Below are 19203 nucleotides of genomic sequence, written 5' to 3' on the forward strand. Positions count from 1 at the left end.
TGGAGCTGGTTAATGAAATTGTTTACGGTTCCTGTTGCTCCCGAGTCATCTTAACCAAGCCCTGCTGCTGTTGAGTCAGACCAGTTGACACGTGGTTTCCAGGAAAAATGAGACAAATAAACCCGATAATCAGACGTTGCTTTTTATGAAGTCACGTCCACGCCACTTGATTTTACCTAAGTTTTTATTGTTTTGGTTGCAGGTTGAGGCGTTGTCTGTGTTTAGGGAGATGATCTGGTTTTCTCTGACAATGCACTTGTTCTTCTATAGTTAAAAAAAAAAATAAAAATTTATGCTAACTAAAATGTCCAAACTGTGCAGTGATTCATCATACAACATTGTATTTGCATACGTGCTTTGGTTGATAATAGTTGTTTTCTTGCTGTATTGCAGTAATAAAAGCCTGCAATTTTCTGCACTTTTTTGTGGGTTTTAGGTTTTATTGGCTGGGCAGAAATACTGAATTGAGGATCTCTCTTTCGGCTCTGGGAGCTTCTTCTTTTGAATTAATTGATGGAAATGATAGATTAATCCACAAATATATGCCTTTGTTAAAACGTAATGAACTAGTCCTTTTTTTTTTTTTAACACTGTCCCTCTTTATCTTATCACCTTTAAGTAGCGAGTACTGGCCAGCTTGTCATTTTTAAACCATTAATCAGTCTTTAGTACTCACGTTGTGCCTCTTTTACTGTTGTTTTTAAATGGTCAGAAGTCTGAAAACATAAGATCCCCATTTTTAAAAGCACTTTGTGCCTCCTGAGCTCCTTTTCTTCTGGGCCTTCAGCAAGAACTTTCTTTCATAAGAAACTAAATACTACCCTTGTCATGGCCGTGGAATTTTAATTACCAACCAGCACACCACCACGTCCCTGTTTGGCATGCTTTCTGGTCCAATGTGATCCCAACGCAAAAACGCCTAAATATGCTGTTGTTTCATCATTGCCCTAAAAGGAATCTGGAAAAACTCACCACGAAATGATTTTATAGAGGTTTGTGGTTAATGAAATGTAAAGACTCTTGATTTAAGGCAGAAATCCCAGAGTTTCAGTCGACAGTGAAGTTGAGTACCGCCCTCTGTGCACATGTAACTAGAATACTGGTTGTTTAGCACATTTAAATGTTGGTAGAAACAACACTAGAGGAATCTCTTCATACATTTGATATACTGGCTGCAGAACAGTCCAGGACAGCAGGCAGGAGCCTCTTAAGAACCGTGTGAGTCATTACATACAAGCGATTCTTTCTGCCTTTTCGACACCCCTCGTTTGTCGACGCTTGGTGTTCGCTGGCATGCTGCACAGATTCTTTTTCTGCACCTCCTGTTTCCAAGCTGGCATCATCCTGGCAGATTGTATTCAACTCTGTCACTTTGGGGCCCGGAGAAGTGTTGGTTTGTTGTTGCTGACTTGTTTTGGGCCTCAGGGATGGAGGATCTCATTGTGCAGAGCTGCCCCCTCGTTCGAGTGAAACTTCAGCTAATGAGATAAAGAGACGGGTATGTCTGCAGGATTGTTCTTCTGCCTTCCTGGGATCCTGCTGTACTTTGCACAAACACCATGCAGGAGATCTAATAGCTCAAGGAGTTCAGGGACTTTTAGAAAAGGGGTAGTTAGTCATAAACTGAGCTAACTGCCCAGCACTTTGCGTTTTAAAGAAAGACCCATTGAGTTTTTGTTAAGTGATGAAATGAAAGATGAAGCACGAAGGTGCCTAAAAGACCAAACTTAAGTGGATTGACACAGAATATACTGAAGAAAATACCTCTGCTTCTTACAATAAAGAAAATAGGGCATTCATTCAGAGATTTGCATGTTTTAAGGAAAGAATAATAAATTCTCTCAAATAGCCTCCTCAGCGTCCTCTTTCTGGGAGATCAAAGGTGGCTTTGTTTGGGCACACTTTCACACGTCCTCAAGTTCTCAAACTTGAAAATTGATGTGACAAGCACACTAGAAACAAGTCCATCTCCTTCGGCTGCTGGCAAAGAAACTATGCAAACCTTGAATAGTTTCAGTCCTCGGCCATTTAACTACCACACTGGTTGATAATTGTGAGTGTTAACAAAACTAATGAATTATTGAAAAGACTTTGACTAATAACAACATAATAGAGTGATTTCAGTGATTTAATAGATTAATAACAGGTATTTTTATTGTAAATTCTAACACATGATCTGACAGTCTAATTATTTTATTCCTTTGTTTAAAGAAGTTGCAGGGTTTTTTGGGGATTTTGCTCCACTGATTATAGATATTTATGTAATATTTTTCAATAATAATAGAATAATAATAATAAAAAAAAATGCTGCTTTTTGATTTTTTTTTTGTCAGTTCAGATCTAAATATTTCAGCTCAGATGAACAAAATGTTTTACATCTTTAAAATGTCGTGAAAATGTAGTTTTCGTTGATTTCTTGTCAATTAAAAGCTTCTGACATTTATTGATACACACACAGTCAGAAGGATAACTCGACTTGCGTCATAATGAAAGTGTATTTGCAGGGATTAGTACTGCAGATGAAAGGAGTTGTCAGTTGTTCAGACATCTCAGTGTAAATGGAAATGTTTTCAAAGCGGTTTAAATCCGTTAGAACTCCTAATGAGCCAAAGAACTCGATGAGACTCGATCGATCCCCGAGGCACCGAGCACCATACTAACAAAGCGTGGTTGTCTCAGCACAAGCTTAACCCCATTATTGCTGAATTCACCTCGATTCTCTCAACAAGGACTTTCTTCTGTGCATGATAAATAGTAAAAGAGCAGCTCGTGACCGTATGTTAGTGAAGGCAGCTGGATGGTTGAAGTGAGGAGATGAACAGAGAGGAGCTGTGCGGATCACTTTCCTTCAGCTCCAGCCTGTCTGTGTGCGACTCTCGTGGGGGTTTTCTTTGCACCGCTTCTTTCTTCGCTGCTGCTGTCGGACTGTCCATAAAGGAACAGAGAGGGACACAAAGGGTTAAACTGTGAGCCAGTCTTCCTTTGAGTTGGGAGAGGCCAGTTGAATGACTAGCTCCAGCAGCTAGTCACACACAACACATTGGCTAAGGCTGAGGGTGGATCTGCAGCTGGGCCTGTGCTGTGGCATGGAGCCCTGCTGGAGGATCAGGAGTCACTGAGAGCAACAAGCAAGGCTTTTGTGTATGTGTGTTTACTGTATGTGTGTGTGAACTTGCATTTGAGGGGAAGTTGAAGGGCAGTTTTTTTTCAAATGAATTTAAGAGTCTGAAGGGAAACTTAAACAAGAGGCGATTTTCACTTGGTGAGAATCGCTCGGTTTGTAAATCTCTTTGTGGAGGAGATTGCTGACGTAAATGAAAGGTGGTTATATCATTTGTTTTTGCAGCACTGTGCCCCTTTAGCTTCCCTCTCACACTGCCATTCTCATATTGCTGCTGCCCTCCCCAAACACACACTCCTCATGCACTTCAAGCTCACCTCCGTTAATGTGAGAGGACAGCGGGTCCATGTTGTTTTGTTCGTTTAATGGCTGGCCGCATGACACTAATGAAGCCGAGCCGTTTTGGGCACAGGCTGTGCAATACTTAGTTAACAGGAAAGTATTACAGAAACTACAGATTACACACTCAGTTTTTGCCACACAGTTTCCTTCTGTGGTTAAATATACAGAAGAAGACACATATACTCGCCTTACTGGCCTAACCTGTTAGGTGCTCCAAGCTACACTGACCTATTATGGCCCCTGCTGCAAACTGGATGTAGTCCCAGTTCCTCACCTTTTAAGAAACAGGAGTAGTGGTCATCTTACCATCCAAGTGGCCCCCAATGCCCTCACTTAAGGGCTAGATGACCACTAGTCTTTGATCCCCAAAAGTAAAGGGGCACCCCACGCCCTGTACAGTTGAGGGGTCAGTGGGAAGAAAAAGAATTGGGGTTTACTCTTGCTGCCATGAACGAAAAGCAAATGTGAGCATGCAGTTAGTCTGCTGTGTTTACTTCTGTGAATCCTCCATCAGTGCTTGCACAATTCTTCCTCACATGTATTATCAGACCATAAGCGCACACACACACACACACACACACACACACACACACACACACACACACACACACACACACACATAAACTCAGCACTAATGTTATGTAACAAGCTGTTTCAGGGACATGCAAATGCAGGCATAAACAACATATCCTCATTCTTGTGTCTTTGTCCTCAGTTCATCGCGTTTATACTTGAGCAACATTATTGAACTTGTCTTTGTTAGGCCATCCAACCTTTATGACTGTGTTTATTTCCTTTATGAACTCTCAAGAAGTTCATGTTTCTGTTGTGCTAGAAAGAGGCACACTGTGTTTACACCTGCACTTAGCACTGTCCTCTTTTGATCTATTCAATTAGGGCGGATATTGGCTCCAGGTCTGAAAAACCTCTTAGTTAGTCCACTTTAGATGATTTTAGACTCATTTATGTTGTGGCTGTTGTAGCCAAGAGCCTAAAAAATGCACATATGGTGAGAATTATCAGTTGTAACTATGTCATTAGACCATTTTTATGTTGTAGGTTCCTGTGGACATTGTTGTACAGCAGTTTGAAGGAATCATAAGGCTTCAAATAAAAGTTAAGATACCCAATTATATTTTACTATCTTTGGGAGACAATAGGGAAAAATGCCTGTTGGTTTACGACAACCCAAATGTGATGACTACATCAACTGTTCTCAATTAATATCCTGCCGATTCAGTAATTGAATAATTGTGTCTGCACTAATAAACACAAAAATCACAAATTCTGAGGAAGATTAGATGGAAGATCCCTGAAAGTAGTACATGACCATTGATCTGTCAGAGGTTGTCTTGGCATTATTCTTTTGTTTTGCTCTCAGCTCCTCAGTTGCTCATTCAGTGTTTTTCCAGTTAGAAACTTTTCACTTCCAGTATTGTTTAAATGTTGTGTCCATCAGTCTGGGTTTACAAGCCTTCTGGATAACTATCTGTCTTTTGTCTAATAGTGTTGGGCCCCTGCTGTTTGTGCTCAGTATGCTTGTTGGCCAGTGGCAGATGGTCCGCTGGACTGCTGAGGAGGGATTTCCTTCCTGCTGACAGAGAGATCTGTCCATTTATTAATCTAGAATTCAAGTGATTAGGAAATACTGTAATTGGGAACCGATTAAGATCACTTATGTCATTTGGGGAACTGAAATAATCTGTAGCTGTTTGCATGATGGAAGCTCCTACTTTCTGTGTTGCTCTTCCTGCAGTGCACGCATTGCCTGCAGGACTGGAACCTCTCATTGACACGTGTCTATTTCATTTAATCTGCTGAGCACCTTCACTAACATGACCTTTCCCCCCCCCCCGTGCAGTGTGCCCCGTTCAGTGCAAACAACGAGCCTGCACCAAAGATGGCCACTGTTGTCACGACCAGTGTCTGGGCGGCTGCCGGAAGTCTCACTCGGCCAGTCACTGCGTGGCCTGCCGTGGCCTCCAGCATGAGGGCAGCTGTGTGGAACAGTGCCCAAAAAACTACTCCACCTTCAAGGACTGGCGCTGCGTTTCGTTTGCCTTCTGCCAGGATCTGCACAACAGATGTAAGCGGGAGAAAGAGCGCAGCAAGAACACCGACTGCCACGAGTACGTCATCCACAACGGTGCCTGCATCCCTGAGTGTCCCTCGGGCTACACGACCGTCAACTCCTCCTCGTAAGTGGACACTCAAGTCGGTCTATTGGGCTCTTGATGGCCTGCGGGAAAGATGTTTGATCAGTGAAGTGTGCTTTATATTTTGCACGAAAACACTCAAAAGTATACACAAGGTTTAATCCCGAGCTTTTTATGCACGAGTTTATTGACATATTGATTCCTTTATAAAATCTCATCTAATTCCCAATGCTGCATGTTGCCTTACTTTACAAAAGCATTTTTTAAGAATAAATACGTATTTTTTGACCCGGATATTAGCTAAAATGGCTGTGATCAATAATGCAAAAAGAAGAGGTCTTATTGGGAGAAGCAGTTGATCACAGACAAAAGATTTAGTGATGAAATGGAAAGAAACAAGAAAAAATACATAATACACTAAACAATCATAGGATGGCACTGAATATACAGCCTCATGAACAGTCAGTTCATACAGAACCTTGCCTAAATCGCAGCTTCAGCTCTGTTCTTTGTGTTTGAAGCTTAGAATGACGGTGCAGGAACTGACGGTTTGCTGAGCTCAGACGTCGCTCTGTATGTGCGTGCACACACACAAACCTCGATATTCTAATACTACAGACTGCTAGGTCAAAGTGGTGCGGCACAGTAGGAAGGCTGACACAGCTGCGTGTGACTCAGTATTCCTGTTTTAGTTGTTTACATGGTGCTGGTGTATGCATTGCAGTGGTGGAGGTATAGTCAGAGGAAGACACTGAGACGGAGTGCTTTCCCTTTTTTCCGGATCTTTAACTTGCAACATGTTTTGTAGCTGCATCAGCATACAGGTACTCCCTCTCCATAAAAGAAGGTGCTGGTACTCTCAGTGACCTTCATCGTCTCCCTGTCTGACACCTTCTATGACCGTGACGGGACTGTTGATGAGTGTGGCTGTGCCTAAGTCCAGGCAGCCGAAAGCATTCTGCTCTGGCAAAAGTTGAAAATGTAGCTGGATCTTTGAGGATTTGTTCTATGCGACACCAGAACTGGCCAGTGGACTGACCAGGGAAGTGTGAGGGCTATTCAGCACAAATCGTCAGTACTCTGGGGTGCTGGGCCTCGACTCCCCCGAGCTGCTGCAAACAAAGGGGGTTTTTCTGGCGTGCAACTACAGCAGCGAAGTCCAAACAGTCTGTCATTGTCAACAGTGATGACTAGCAAAAGCGGCCGTGCTACTGCTGCGGTGTTTGCGGCGTTACGTGTATTTAACCTTTATTAATCCACAGGGGGATTTGCCAAGTACATAATCTCCATTTGAACAACATGCAGCTGCACATTCATTGAGTCACATGCTGTGCATTTACACCTGACAGGCTACTAGAGAGCGTGGAGCTGTTGAGGCTAGAGTGTCTTGCTTTCATGCACTGCAGCCACTGTTAAGACAGGAAAGAGTGCTGCTGATTTTCCTCTGCTGCATAGTTTTTCCAGCAGGTCAAGAAAGAGCTATTTTTATCAATATAAACATGTTGACTCGTTCACCACCTCTGATGATCTTCAAAACATCTGTTTGTAATGTTTTTGTTGTTTTACTTGAGGCTTGATGTTCACGACATTAAGTGCAGTTGCATTTTCACAACACTGTCCTAAGTAATGTGAAATATAAAGAAGAAGATAAAGAGGATAAAGAAGTAAGAATGTACCGTGTTTGTTTTGTAAAGCTCCAGTAAAAACATTATTATGTTTATTTCATAAGGCCGATCATGGAGATAATGTCAGATGAATAATGCTGCGATAAAACAAATCGCTGGTAGCCATTCAGAGTTCAGATGTGCATCTAAACCTTTAGGGTACTGTTGACCTATGGTTAACCCATTTGTAGTTATATTCTCTGGCTTTTCACACTGACCTGCTCTCTGTTCCTCTTTTTGGCTCATCTCTTCTCTTTGGCATCTCCCTCCCGTCGGTGGCTTTAAACTAAGCTGTGGAAATGAAAGTGCTCATATGAAAAGCGGTGCACTCTTCAGAGTTATGAGTGTCTAGGCTTAAAGTGCAGATGTGGCACTACAGAGGGGAAAAAGGTCAAGATAGTTCAGGGAAGTTTTGAACCAAGCGAGGAGACGATACACAAGACATTTTATTTGCATGACACAGATCCGCTTTTCGAGTAATTTTCCTCTTTTAAGAATTGCGTCACACGAGTTGTTTGCTTTGGCGTCAATCTCATCAACAGTTGCAACACAGTTACAGCTCACAGTGCACTATAGATTAGTGAGAGCCATGTAATTTGTAACTCGGTAGCTGCCGCTCGGCCCCACTTTAAAGGCACCACATTCTTCTGAAGCTTTTCTGCTAGCTAACGCGAGTGCCGCTAAACAAACATGGTCTCACATCTCATAAACCAGCCTACAGGAATAAATACTGAGGAAAGTGACCTCAAGCAAACAGCCCATCATTGTCTTCATATCGACCTCTTTGTTAAAAAAATGTCTAAGGCTGAGAATGAGGTTAAGATTGGTTCATTCTCTAATCAAAATGTCATGCTGACTAAGGGAGGCTTTATTCTCAGGATGACCTTATTTAAAGCACCTGTAATCAACACCTAATTAAAAGAATATCACTTGAGAACTTTTTGGAAGAAGCTCACCATCACCTTTAAGCCTCCTGTCTTTACCATGTGACCTGATGCTTTAGTTTTTACTGTAAAATCAACAAAAACAGGTACATCCAGCACAGTTGAACATTGAACAGAGGAGCATTTAGCAGCTCGTCGCAGATATTTCATTTATTGTTTGGTGCAGACTTTGAAAACACATCCCTAAGTAGCATTCTCTTGAAACTTCTCTGAAATCTTCTCCTGTTCATTTGTTGTGTAGGCTCAGCTGCAATCCCTGTGCGGGGCTTTGCCCCAAGGTGTGCATGGGGCTGAAAACGGTGGACTCCGTCACTGCTGCCCAGTCTTTAAGAGGCTGCACCATTCTCAACGGGAGCCTGGTTATCAACCTGCGAGGAGGAAGTAAGTGTGTATGGTTTGTTTGGTTGAATCACTTTACAGCGTACAACTGATCAGCAGAGCAGAACAGTAAACAAAGAGCCGTTGACGATACACAAAACCAGCAAGATACAGCAAATTAAATTCTGCAGAGGGTAATACGCAAGCTGCCGGACCTGAAGGAAACTTTGGCGCCGACGAATAGAGCAATTGAATAGGAAGAAATTAAATAAATGCATTGAAGCATGAATTTCTAATTAATTTAAAAAAGACTTTAATTCTTAGAGATGTTAAAGAAAACTTTGATTTTGTGTCCGAACAAACTAAATAAAGTAATTATTCAGCTTTTGTTTGTACAGCGCAAAAGTGGGATTTAAAGAAAAAATTGTGGGGGGGGGTAAGGAATGAAAAGACAAACAGCAGAGACAGTTTTTCGCCAGAGAACAGTTATCTTTTTCACTCTGCATGCCATACAAACAAGAGTTACTCTTGTGGTTTTCTGTAGACAACATCGCAGCTGAACTGGAGGCCAGCCTGGGCCAGCTGGAGGAGATCACTGGCTACCTGACAGTGCGACGTTCCTACGCCCTTGTGTCCCTCTCATTTTTCCGCAAACTCCGCATTATTCGTGGAGAAGAACAGGAAATCGGGTGAGATTCCAATTTTTTTGTCCCCTGTTATCCTCGCCATGTCAGAGCCTCCTCCTGTAATTATGAGTTAAAAGCAGAAGGACTGACCTTTTCAAAATGTCTTTCTGCGGCATCTGTTTTTGGTTCAACTCCCCAAATCAGACACGAGGCTTCTTTCAGACATGGTGGAGGATTATTTTTGCACAAAAAAACTACATTCTGAGAAGAAAAATTATAGGACAGACATGTAGCATGATTCAAATTTATGGCTAATCGTGCACAGGTACTCCTACTTATGTTAGTCTAGAAACATTTTACACTCACAGCCAAATGTCACTTCTCATGACAAATATGTTTATGCAGCTCTCTGCGTTGTTTTCCAGGAATTACTCGTTTTATGCCCTGGATAACCAGAACCTGCGGCAGCTCTGGGACTGGTCCAAACACAAGCTAACCATCCTGCAGGGGCGCATGTTTTTCCACTACAACTCCAAGCTCTGCATGACTGAGATCCGCAAGATGGAGGAGGTGACGGGAACCAAAGAGCGGCAAGTCAAGAACGACATCGCCTCCAAGACCAACGGAGACCAGGCCTCGTGTAAGAACCTTTGGCTCTGTGTTTGCAGATAACTTCCTGGAGACAGTTATTCTGATATTGTTCAACTAGGAGCAACCAACAGAGCAAAGTACTAATAACGGTTTATATCCGTGATGTAGATAAGTTTGTCCTTCTTGTCCACAACTATGAGGTTCATAAACAGGCAGGGTGTAGAGAAGCATTAATTATTCCACAGATTTTAAAGCAAAGGTGTTATCTCTCCTTTAGATCTTCTTCAAATGTTTCCGTCATTCCAGTGGTTTTATTAATATCTTTACAATGATGATTTATATCCGATGACGAGTTGAAAGGATTGAATTTAGAGAGAAATATCCTTGGAATCCGCAACTCCTTTGGGCTTTAAGGAGCTTTAAAGGAAGTTTCAAATGATGGTTAAACTCTCCACCCTGCGGAGTTTACTGTTTTGGCTCACTGTCACCATGACCACAAGACCAGGATTGTTTTGAAATTCCACTGCACATCGTCTGCTCAGACTTGGATCCCACGTTTTTTCTTCACCTTTTTAAAGACACAGAGCACAGAGAGAATCAGATTGTTCACTCCAAGAGTTTGAGGGCAAATCTTGGCTAAAAGGGAATGATGTTAGACTTAGATTTGCCAGGTCAGGTGTTCACACACATCTCAGATCTTTTTGTTTTTTAACATTTGAGGCGTCTGAGCAGTGATTACGTCTTGATTTATTCAAGAGAAAATGTTTGAATGTTGATGTTTGTGGTAAATTAGATTAATTTACTTTTTCTTTGACTGGTTGGTAATTGTTGTAACCTCTTGGTGCTGCTTATCTTGCTGTTCTTAGTGTTAGATTAGTTTGGGTTGAAACTATTTTTAGTCTTTTTCTTTAACTGAATGTGCTTTAGCCACTTTTTAAATCACAAGTCTCTAAAAAATTTTTTTCTTTATTCCTGTGGATATTTGAATCTCTAGCCCAGGTATTTTTGCAACGGCCCTTCTTGTATTATAGTTACTTCCACTGTAAAGGTCACAAGCCAGATTTGCATGTCAGGAAACTGCAGCTTAGCAAATTAATCCAATGAGATGCTCCGTGTCCAGCTAATCTTTGTTTACTGAGACTGTATAAGCTTATTTTGCTTCTTTCTTCATCAAGTGCGTTGCCATATATAACATATCAGAGCATTGCTGCAGATTGCTGACCTGTAGAGGACATTTCTGAAGAATAGATGTATACATCCAAAGGAAGGCTTTTATGATACGGAAATGCTCTTGTGCTAATTCTTAGTCTAAACTTACCTTATACAACTTGCAGTTATGCAGCTCTATACAAGCACACTGAAGGCAAAGAGAGATTTCATCACAAAAATTTGCAGTGTCAGCTGAAGACCTGAGTACATGGATTAATTTTAGATTTAAGTAGGTTCAGTAAAATGACTGAGTAGGCAGAGGACCCCGGCTACTCCAGGACAGGAAGATATTTCCATCAATCTACTAATTCAAATGTTACACCCCCCACCACCACCACCACACACACACACACACACACACACACACACACACACACACACACACAGCTCCCCAAACATCTCCTGAGAGCAGAGATTTAAAAGCCTTAATGATTAGTTCCTTTTTGTTGAGCTTTTTCAGCTTGTAATTGTTTTGTTTGATCTGTGTATTTTCTTCTGCACTCTCAGGTGAGAACCATGCGTTGAAGTTCACGCAGATTCGAACCCTGAGCGATAAGATTATGATCAAGTGGGAACCCTTCTGGCCTCCAGACTTCAGAGATCTGTTGGGCTTCATGGTTCTCTATAAAGAAGCGTAAGTTAATTTTGGATAATCAGTCAGCTGCGGTCCGAGAGCCCGGCAGACCCCAGGATCTCTGCCAGAGGAATGTTGTTTTCATCTGTTGTGAGTGCTTAAGGAGATAAGAAAGAACTGATCAGAATCATGCAGACATCCATTTCTGCTTTCCTGATTCTTAAAACACAGACATTTTGAGAACATCTAACTCAATTGCAGCTTCTGAATTAGTAGCTGAAGTATAGATTGATCCCAAATATTCAGAGAGCATAGCAAGATGACATTTATTTGTGTGTTTTAGAATCTAATTACTAATAGGAAATAAGGTGTGAAAAATGTAATTAGAACTTTCTGAACTGTGTCAGCACTGTTAATGTTAGATTTGACCTATTGCATCATTCCAGGTTTGTCCAAAGCACTTATGTGCTTTAAAATCTAGCATTTTTAAATATATGTTGAGTTGTAATTTCACCTAGGCAGTTTTAGTTTTTGAAGAGTCCCCCCCCCCCCCGTTTGACAACATATACTGTGTCCAGAGTCCAAATGTCCTTGCAATAATGATGCTGAAGGTTTCTATACTCCATGCATTCCTCTCATTTGTTGTCACCTGCCTTTGACTTGATTACATGTTTTTTTTGTAAATTACAGTAACTCAAATAACTAAATACCTCAAAATCATATCTCGGAACATCCTCCCTATGAGCCAGTATCATTTTGAGGGTCTCTAACCTAATTTCTGTTTTTGTTTCGTTCCTCCTCTGACTGGACAGATAAATCTCATGATAAATATCTTGAGAATGTGTGAAAGCGAATCTCCGCGTCCTTCCTCAAGTAAAATGCAATTAGGGCCGACATAAAACACACCTTTCATCTCCGTACTGTTATTGTTTTTCTCCACAACAGACCTTTTCAGAACGTAACTGAGTTTGATGGGCAGGATGCCTGCGGCTCCAACAGCTGGGTGATCACTGACGTAAACCCTCCACGTCGAGCCACGGAGGGAGACAAAGAGCAGATTGAACCGGGTCATCTCATTCTGCCTCTGAAGCCCTGGACGCAGTACGCCATACTGGTGAAAACCCAGCTCTCAGCCTCTGACGAGCACCAGGTCCACGGAGCCAAGAGCGAGATCATCTACGTTCGCACCAACGCCACCAGTAAGACGTGGAGATTTGTGTTGATAGCTGGTTCTTTTGTCAAAATGTTCCTTTGATGCCGTCAAGGGATTTAGCATTCATCAAATGAAATGAAATCAAGTTTATGTATGACTCGGATGATGAGTCACTTAAGATGAGAGTTACCAAAGTGACGTAGACAGCATTAACATACAAAAAGATATCTAAACAAAAGAGCAGCGACATATAAAAAAACTAATTTAAGCAAAAACAGATAACCTCAATAAAGTTCTGGAAAGAATATGCATATTATTAGATGAAATTTGTCATCAGTCAGTTACAGAAACTTTACAACCTGTAATTGAAAATGCTTTAGCAGGTAAATGTTAATCTTCCACCGGCGAGCTGTGCATGCTTACAAAATGTAGGTGACCTGTGACCTTTATGTGCATAAGCGCTGTGTTCTCGGCTTATTTCAGCTCACAATCGCCAAAGAAGTCGGTTAATGCAGGTGGAATATTATGATGGCGTTGCGTGATTTTAGGTCCTTCTCAAATGGAAAAACTGCATCTCTTAGTACCACGAGAACTGGCTCTGTTGCAGCTACAGAAATATATTGTGGATAAAATGTTCCACTTGCGAAATGCACCCGGTGACCTTTGAAGATGTGTGGAAGGCCAAACAAAACCAATGAGATTTTGTGGAGTAATTCCTGAAGGAGTCTCTTTTTCACTCTGTTCTCCACCAGAATCATCTCCTGAAGTTGGCTCCAAAAGGCAAAGGTTCACAGATTCATAAAACTTTAGGTTAAGCTTAGCTACAAGGGGTTGGGTTGATAAGTTCCTGTAGTGGAAAAGGTCAGTGTATTTTCCTTTCATAAATTTGGCTATTTTTAGTGTCATCCTGTGGTGTTACTATCATTGACTGATGGAGTCAGTGCTGCGTTTGTCAGTGTCACAGCTGCCAAAATGTCCTTGGCATAAGAACAGGGAAGAGAAAGACAGATGGCTTGATTTGCTTGGGGTGCCACCGCCCTACAGGGCCCCACCCCGTGCAAGGTGTCTGCATCAGTCGGTTGCACAGCCGTCGTCAAGCTCTTTGTCAGTACTCTGTGTACTTTGCCACTCACAGAGTGTGTCGTGTGCAGTTGAGGTTAATCACAGTCATATTGGCCTGTTTAGCTGGCTTCCTTTAAGACGATATATGTTTCCTTCCTGATAAACCCGCTTCAAACATGACATCCTTCACTTGCACGAAACAGGCTTCCAGCTGAGGCGCATCAGCCAGCCAGCCAGCCATGTCAAGAGAGGGTTTTTTTATAATACCCGTCTGGCAACCACTCCAGGTTCCGGTCTGTGTTCTGTCTCACCCGCATACTTCATCAGAAGGGCAAAGCTGTCATTACATATAAGCTGTCACTGGTGAAACTTAGTCTGACAATGTGGTTGGACCGGTGTGTTGCACCATCATGAATTAAGGACAACATAATCACACTGTGACAATGAAGCTCAAGCCTCTGTATGTCCTTTGGGTTCAATCTGACATCCTCACATATATTCTGCTTCATACACACTCTTTGCCTTCGAAGTTTGGATGTGAACCATCGATTCTTGGGAAACGCTACTCTGTTTCAGGCCGCTAGATTTATAAGAGCATTACGATGAAGGTGTCATTCTTCATACCACAAACACCAAAAACATACATATGCTTAATAGGGTTTGTAAAACGTCACTGTGAAATGGTGATTATTAGCTGCCCAAGCTATTTTCAGATGTTTAAAGCCCACGACCAACAACACACACACACACACACACACACACACACACACGTGGCATGTACCAAAGTCTTCATTCTGCTTTCACAAATTTTCACACTGACTGAACTTTCACGCAGTTTTTCACCACAAAATGATTGTGATAATCGGGTAATTACAGTAAACTTAAGCCAAAACAAAACATTAGTCACTTCACTGTTTAAAAGTTACGGCTAATGTAAAAATCTGAACTTGAATGATGTTCAAAGTATATGCGATTTTAATCAATCAGTATAGAGACGAAGCTAAAAAAGTAGAACTGAAACTTGATACATAAACCACATTTAAATGCTTGACAAAGACCTAAATTAAATCTCTGATTGAAAAAATGATTTTTTTAAACGGAACACCTTGTTGTTCCACTGAAAGGAGACCCCTTTTTAAATGTATCTGCTTATTCCTTGCTTTGGTCTTCATGCACTTGTGCCATGAAGACATCAGACTGTTAATCATGACACTGGATTATCTAACTGTACACATAACAAACATCAAACTCTGTGAAAACTAAGAACCAAAACTGATGGGGGGAATACCCGGAGCAGGCAGCTGTTGGTCGCACATCAACTCTGTGCCAGTAAGTGTGATGCTTTATTTCACAGCAATCTGAAATGCAAAGTGGATCGAAACAGCAGTCCTCATCTGCTATCTTCAAAAAGCAAGAGCTGGTGATTCATTTGTAGATTTGTGCCAATTGTGCCACGATATACAGCAAATTCACGAAGCCACTGATAAACATGCGGTCTACGATATTTTCACTGCGTTTTCCCCCCCTAAAGATAAACCTGATGATAAATGACAACATTGAATGTCTACATGAAAGAAACAGGAAACTCTCTGAGCTGCTGTATCATGATTAGTACAATTTCTTGGAATGAAAACAAGAAATGTCTTGTAGTACCCGACAGTAGATGCTCCGGGGGTATTAAAGTAGCCTTAGACTCTGGCTCATGTTTAGAAAAAAAATTGTCAACACTTTCAGGGAGCAGATGAGACATTTAAGTGTTATAGTAGGTCGTTTAAGTCCTGTTTTGGTAGTTGATTTATCTAAGTTCAGATCCTAAGTCCGTTTACCGGAGTACGAATATCCATTAAGTGATGAGAATGAACAATTTTCATGATTTATGTTCATAATTTAACAGATTTTGTGCATTAGCCTGTTCTTTTGTTTCACTTCTGGGACAAAGAAGGCGATCTATTGATGAGAAACTTTTTTTTTCTTCTTGTTCCCTACTTTTCAGCCTACTTTTCATTTATGAAAAATACATAAATAAAATACCCCATGAAACTCTTTTTTTGTGGTGGGATCACAATCCACAGTCTGAATCCCAATTCTTCCTGCAGATTCAACTGAATTCATGGGATCAAAGGATGAGCTGTGTTCATGGTTGCTCATGGTACAGTCATAACCTGTTACTAAAACTCAAAACTGAAGACTGAACCCACAACTCTGTTGCTTCCTTTAAACTACCATGTTGGCTTTAACATTTTACCCCCAAGATGCATGATGTGTCCAGCATGTGTCGCCCCAATCGTGTCACAACCACACACAGTTTTGCTTTGTTTCTCTGGAGAAAGAAAGAGTGGATCATTTTCATTTAATCTGCACAATCTGTTTTGTTTTTGCTCTAAACTGTTATTATTGTGATCTTTCCTCAGAACCCTCAGTCCCACTGGACCCCATCTCCTCCTCCAACTCCTCCTCTCAGATCATCCTTAAGTGGAAACCTCCCAATGACCCAAATGGCAACATCACTCACTATATGGTCTTCTACCAGCGCCAGCCGGAGGCCAGCGAGCTCTACAAGTTTGACTACTGCCAGAAGGGTGAGACACAATGTTTGTGGTTTGTGTTTATTCTGTTTGTTTGAGCGTTTCTGTGTCTGAATGCAGGCTAAAGTTTATTTTCTGAGCTAATCTTTAGCTTGAGAGCTTTTCTTTATCAAAAGCTCTTTACTGCTAAAAATTGCTGCAGTCTATTCACATTATTTTGCTTTAAAAGTTAAAGTTTTATCTTATTTCCTATTATATTACACAACAGTGGGATTAGGATTAATCTCAATAAGATTTGAAAGAAAAGTGAGAAATCAAAAACAATTGGACTCAAAACTTGTAAAGTCTTAAAAGTGTTTAAAATAGAGATGCAGGATCTCACTGATAACCTTGGGGAGTTCTTAGTTAATTCTGTGTTGCCCGTAGTTGCAAATGACGTGCATTGTGTCACTTTATTGATACAATGAATGTGTCTTCATTCCATTGAAATAAATGATGGCTTCAATTCATATCAATATTTTATTATATATCTATGAAACTCCAGTAAATACTACCTTGACGTTAGCTTATCAACATCATATCTCTTGAATTTTCACTTCCATTTGACCCTTTTCAGACATGGATGTGTAACGTTGCTCGCTACATTCATCTGTTGACGTGACAACATCTTCTTATTCAGACAGAAGTCACTTTTAAAAGCCCACATTATGCTTAAATACACATTCTACAACTATTTTATGCTTCATTGTGGTAAAACACATTGTTTATCTTAAATATTACGTTGTTTTAGTCTTCTGACTCTAGCATTTAAAGCTCAGTCTGCTCTGATTTTTCTTCTTTTTTTTTTTCTGGGTGGAATTCGGGGCAGCTGCTCATTTGGCTCCACTTCAGTTAATTTCGCAAGTGCATGAGATGGCCACAAGGGATGGCGAGTAGCTAGAGAGAAGCATATCTCTTAAACAGAGGGAAATGCATTTGCCTAGGTGACAAGGCATCGCCTTAAAACAAGCGTAATCTGAGAGATCGGTTGTGCTCTATTGGGTCATTAACCACTGATGAGACAAAGAGTGCCAAAGAAAGAAAAAGACATCACCTACAATCATTTGTTGGTTCATTTATAGCCTGGAATCAAACATTATCAGCAGAGACGGTTACTTAATTCTTCTGTTTAATCCAAGCAAAACTGTGTCCGTGTCACCTCTGCAGTTAAGGTGGCCACCCTTGGATCTGAGCGGGGCATTTGGCGTATGTGTCAGCTGATACGTTCTTTAAATGTTGTTCAGACTTTACCAGCTCAGCGTGCCACCGACATGCGTCTCTGTGTTAATGGTGCAGACACTTTGTTTGGGGTGTGCCAAACCAGCTGTTGGGTAGGAACTATACAGATGTGATGTAGGGAGGGAGGAAAAGCAAAAAAAAAAGACTGCAAGCAGCTTAGCAGCAATTATCTTCTGTGGGAGAAGAGGGAGACTTGAGTAATATTAAGTGGTGCATAAATCTACTTGGTCCTGCCTGGTAAGATTCTGATCTTTTTAAAAAAAAAGTATGTTCCCATGTCATCAGATGAATAAAAATGAGTGCATGTCTGACTGGGATTTATCACAGCAATATGGTTGCACAAAGACGTTTGAACAGAAGTGCAACAATGTTTCCCGTCTGTTTTAAACTGTTCCCTTAGTGACGATAACATTACACACCGAGCAAGAAAATCAAGCTCGTCTAATTTGATTTTTTTTGTTTGGGAGCATTAAATAGCTCAAGCGGGTGAAACTTGGCACTGAAACAGACCGATCTTTCTCTCACTCTGGCTCAGGTTCAGGCAAAGTTCATACGTTTATTTTGGTTGAATTGTTTTGGACAGAGTCATTGTCTTGCCATCAGTGCCTGTCTTTGTTAGCACAAAATCCGACTTGCCTCTTTTGAACACCAATAATGCCTGCACATCCAGAAAGATGGGAGTCTGCAGGGAGATTGTGTCAGTAGTAATTTATCTCCAGTGGAGGGGTGGAAGACCTGGGGATGACAATGACAGACATGCCCCGAAGGTGTGTGTGTGTGTGTGTGTGTGTGTGTGTGTGTGGATGCCGTGCACAAGGCTGTGATGCATATCTGTGTTTATCGCACCTGTCATTCAGTTTCCTTGTTTTTTTTTTCTCTTCTCTGGTCGCCATGTCTGATTCCATGTCATCAGGGATGAAGCTGCCATCACGGGTGCCTACTCAGGTGGACAGTGATGAGGAGCAGAGGAGGAACCAGACAGAGGAGCAGGGCCAGGAGACTCGATGCTGCGCCTGTCCTAAAACTGAGAAGGAGCTCAAGAAAGAGAAAGAAGACTCAGAGTACCGCAAAACCTTTGAGAATTACCTCCACAATGAAGTCTTTGAGATAAAGTAAGACTCCAGAAAGATGTGTGCTGTTGTTGTGCTTTATTATTTCTGTCCTGTTGTGTTTTATTGCTCCGGGATTTAAACTAACTCCCTGGAACATATACAAAGAGATAAATGAGTTCAAACATCAACATGAAAAAAGGTTTGGGAACGTTTACACATTTGATAAGACCCTTTAAACGTGCCTTATTTAGACGTTCGAGACTGCGGCGCTCTGTGATGGGCATTGCCAACAGAACGCACCCCTTCTTCACCACATCCCCCAGCCCGATTGGGGCCTCAGCCATCCCTGACAATGAGGATGAGGAAAACTTTGAAAGCACAAAGACCATGGTCACTGTCCATGCCAAGGAGTCAACCGTCATATCCAACCTGCGCCACTTCACCAGCTACCAGATCGAGATCCACGCCTGCAACCACCCGAATGACTCGACCCGCTGCAGCATGGCAGCATATGTCAGCGCCCGCACGATGCCTGAAGGTAAGAAAGCTTCCATGTTTATTGTTGTGTTGATGTAACCGATGAAAGTG

At 41.5% G+C, this 19203-nt stretch overlaps 1 protein-coding gene across 1 annotated transcript in view; it reads left to right on the plus strand.

Moving 5' to 3' along the window:
- The window catches only part of insra (insulin receptor a), a 47637-nt gene that overhangs the window by 20045 nt on the left and 8389 nt on the right, over positions 1 to 19203 (plus strand). The window contains exons 3-11 of the mRNA XM_075483028.1: positions 5325 to 5661; positions 8469 to 8608; positions 9090 to 9234; positions 9597 to 9811; positions 11479 to 11605; positions 12491 to 12744; positions 16172 to 16339; positions 18477 to 18675; positions 18867 to 19153. Coding sequence (XP_075339143.1) covers positions 5325 to 5661; positions 8469 to 8608; positions 9090 to 9234; positions 9597 to 9811; positions 11479 to 11605; positions 12491 to 12744; positions 16172 to 16339; positions 18477 to 18675; positions 18867 to 19153 — 1872 coding nt within the window. The remainder of the gene's footprint in view (positions 1 to 5324; positions 5662 to 8468; positions 8609 to 9089; positions 9235 to 9596; positions 9812 to 11478; positions 11606 to 12490; positions 12745 to 16171; positions 16340 to 18476; positions 18676 to 18866; positions 19154 to 19203) is intronic.

The sequence above is a fragment of the Odontesthes bonariensis genome, chromosome 14 (genome assembly GCF_027942865.1).
Source record: "Odontesthes bonariensis isolate fOdoBon6 chromosome 14, fOdoBon6.hap1, whole genome shotgun sequence".
Taxonomy (NCBI): Eukaryota; Metazoa; Chordata; class Actinopteri; order Atheriniformes; family Atherinopsidae; genus Odontesthes; species Odontesthes bonariensis.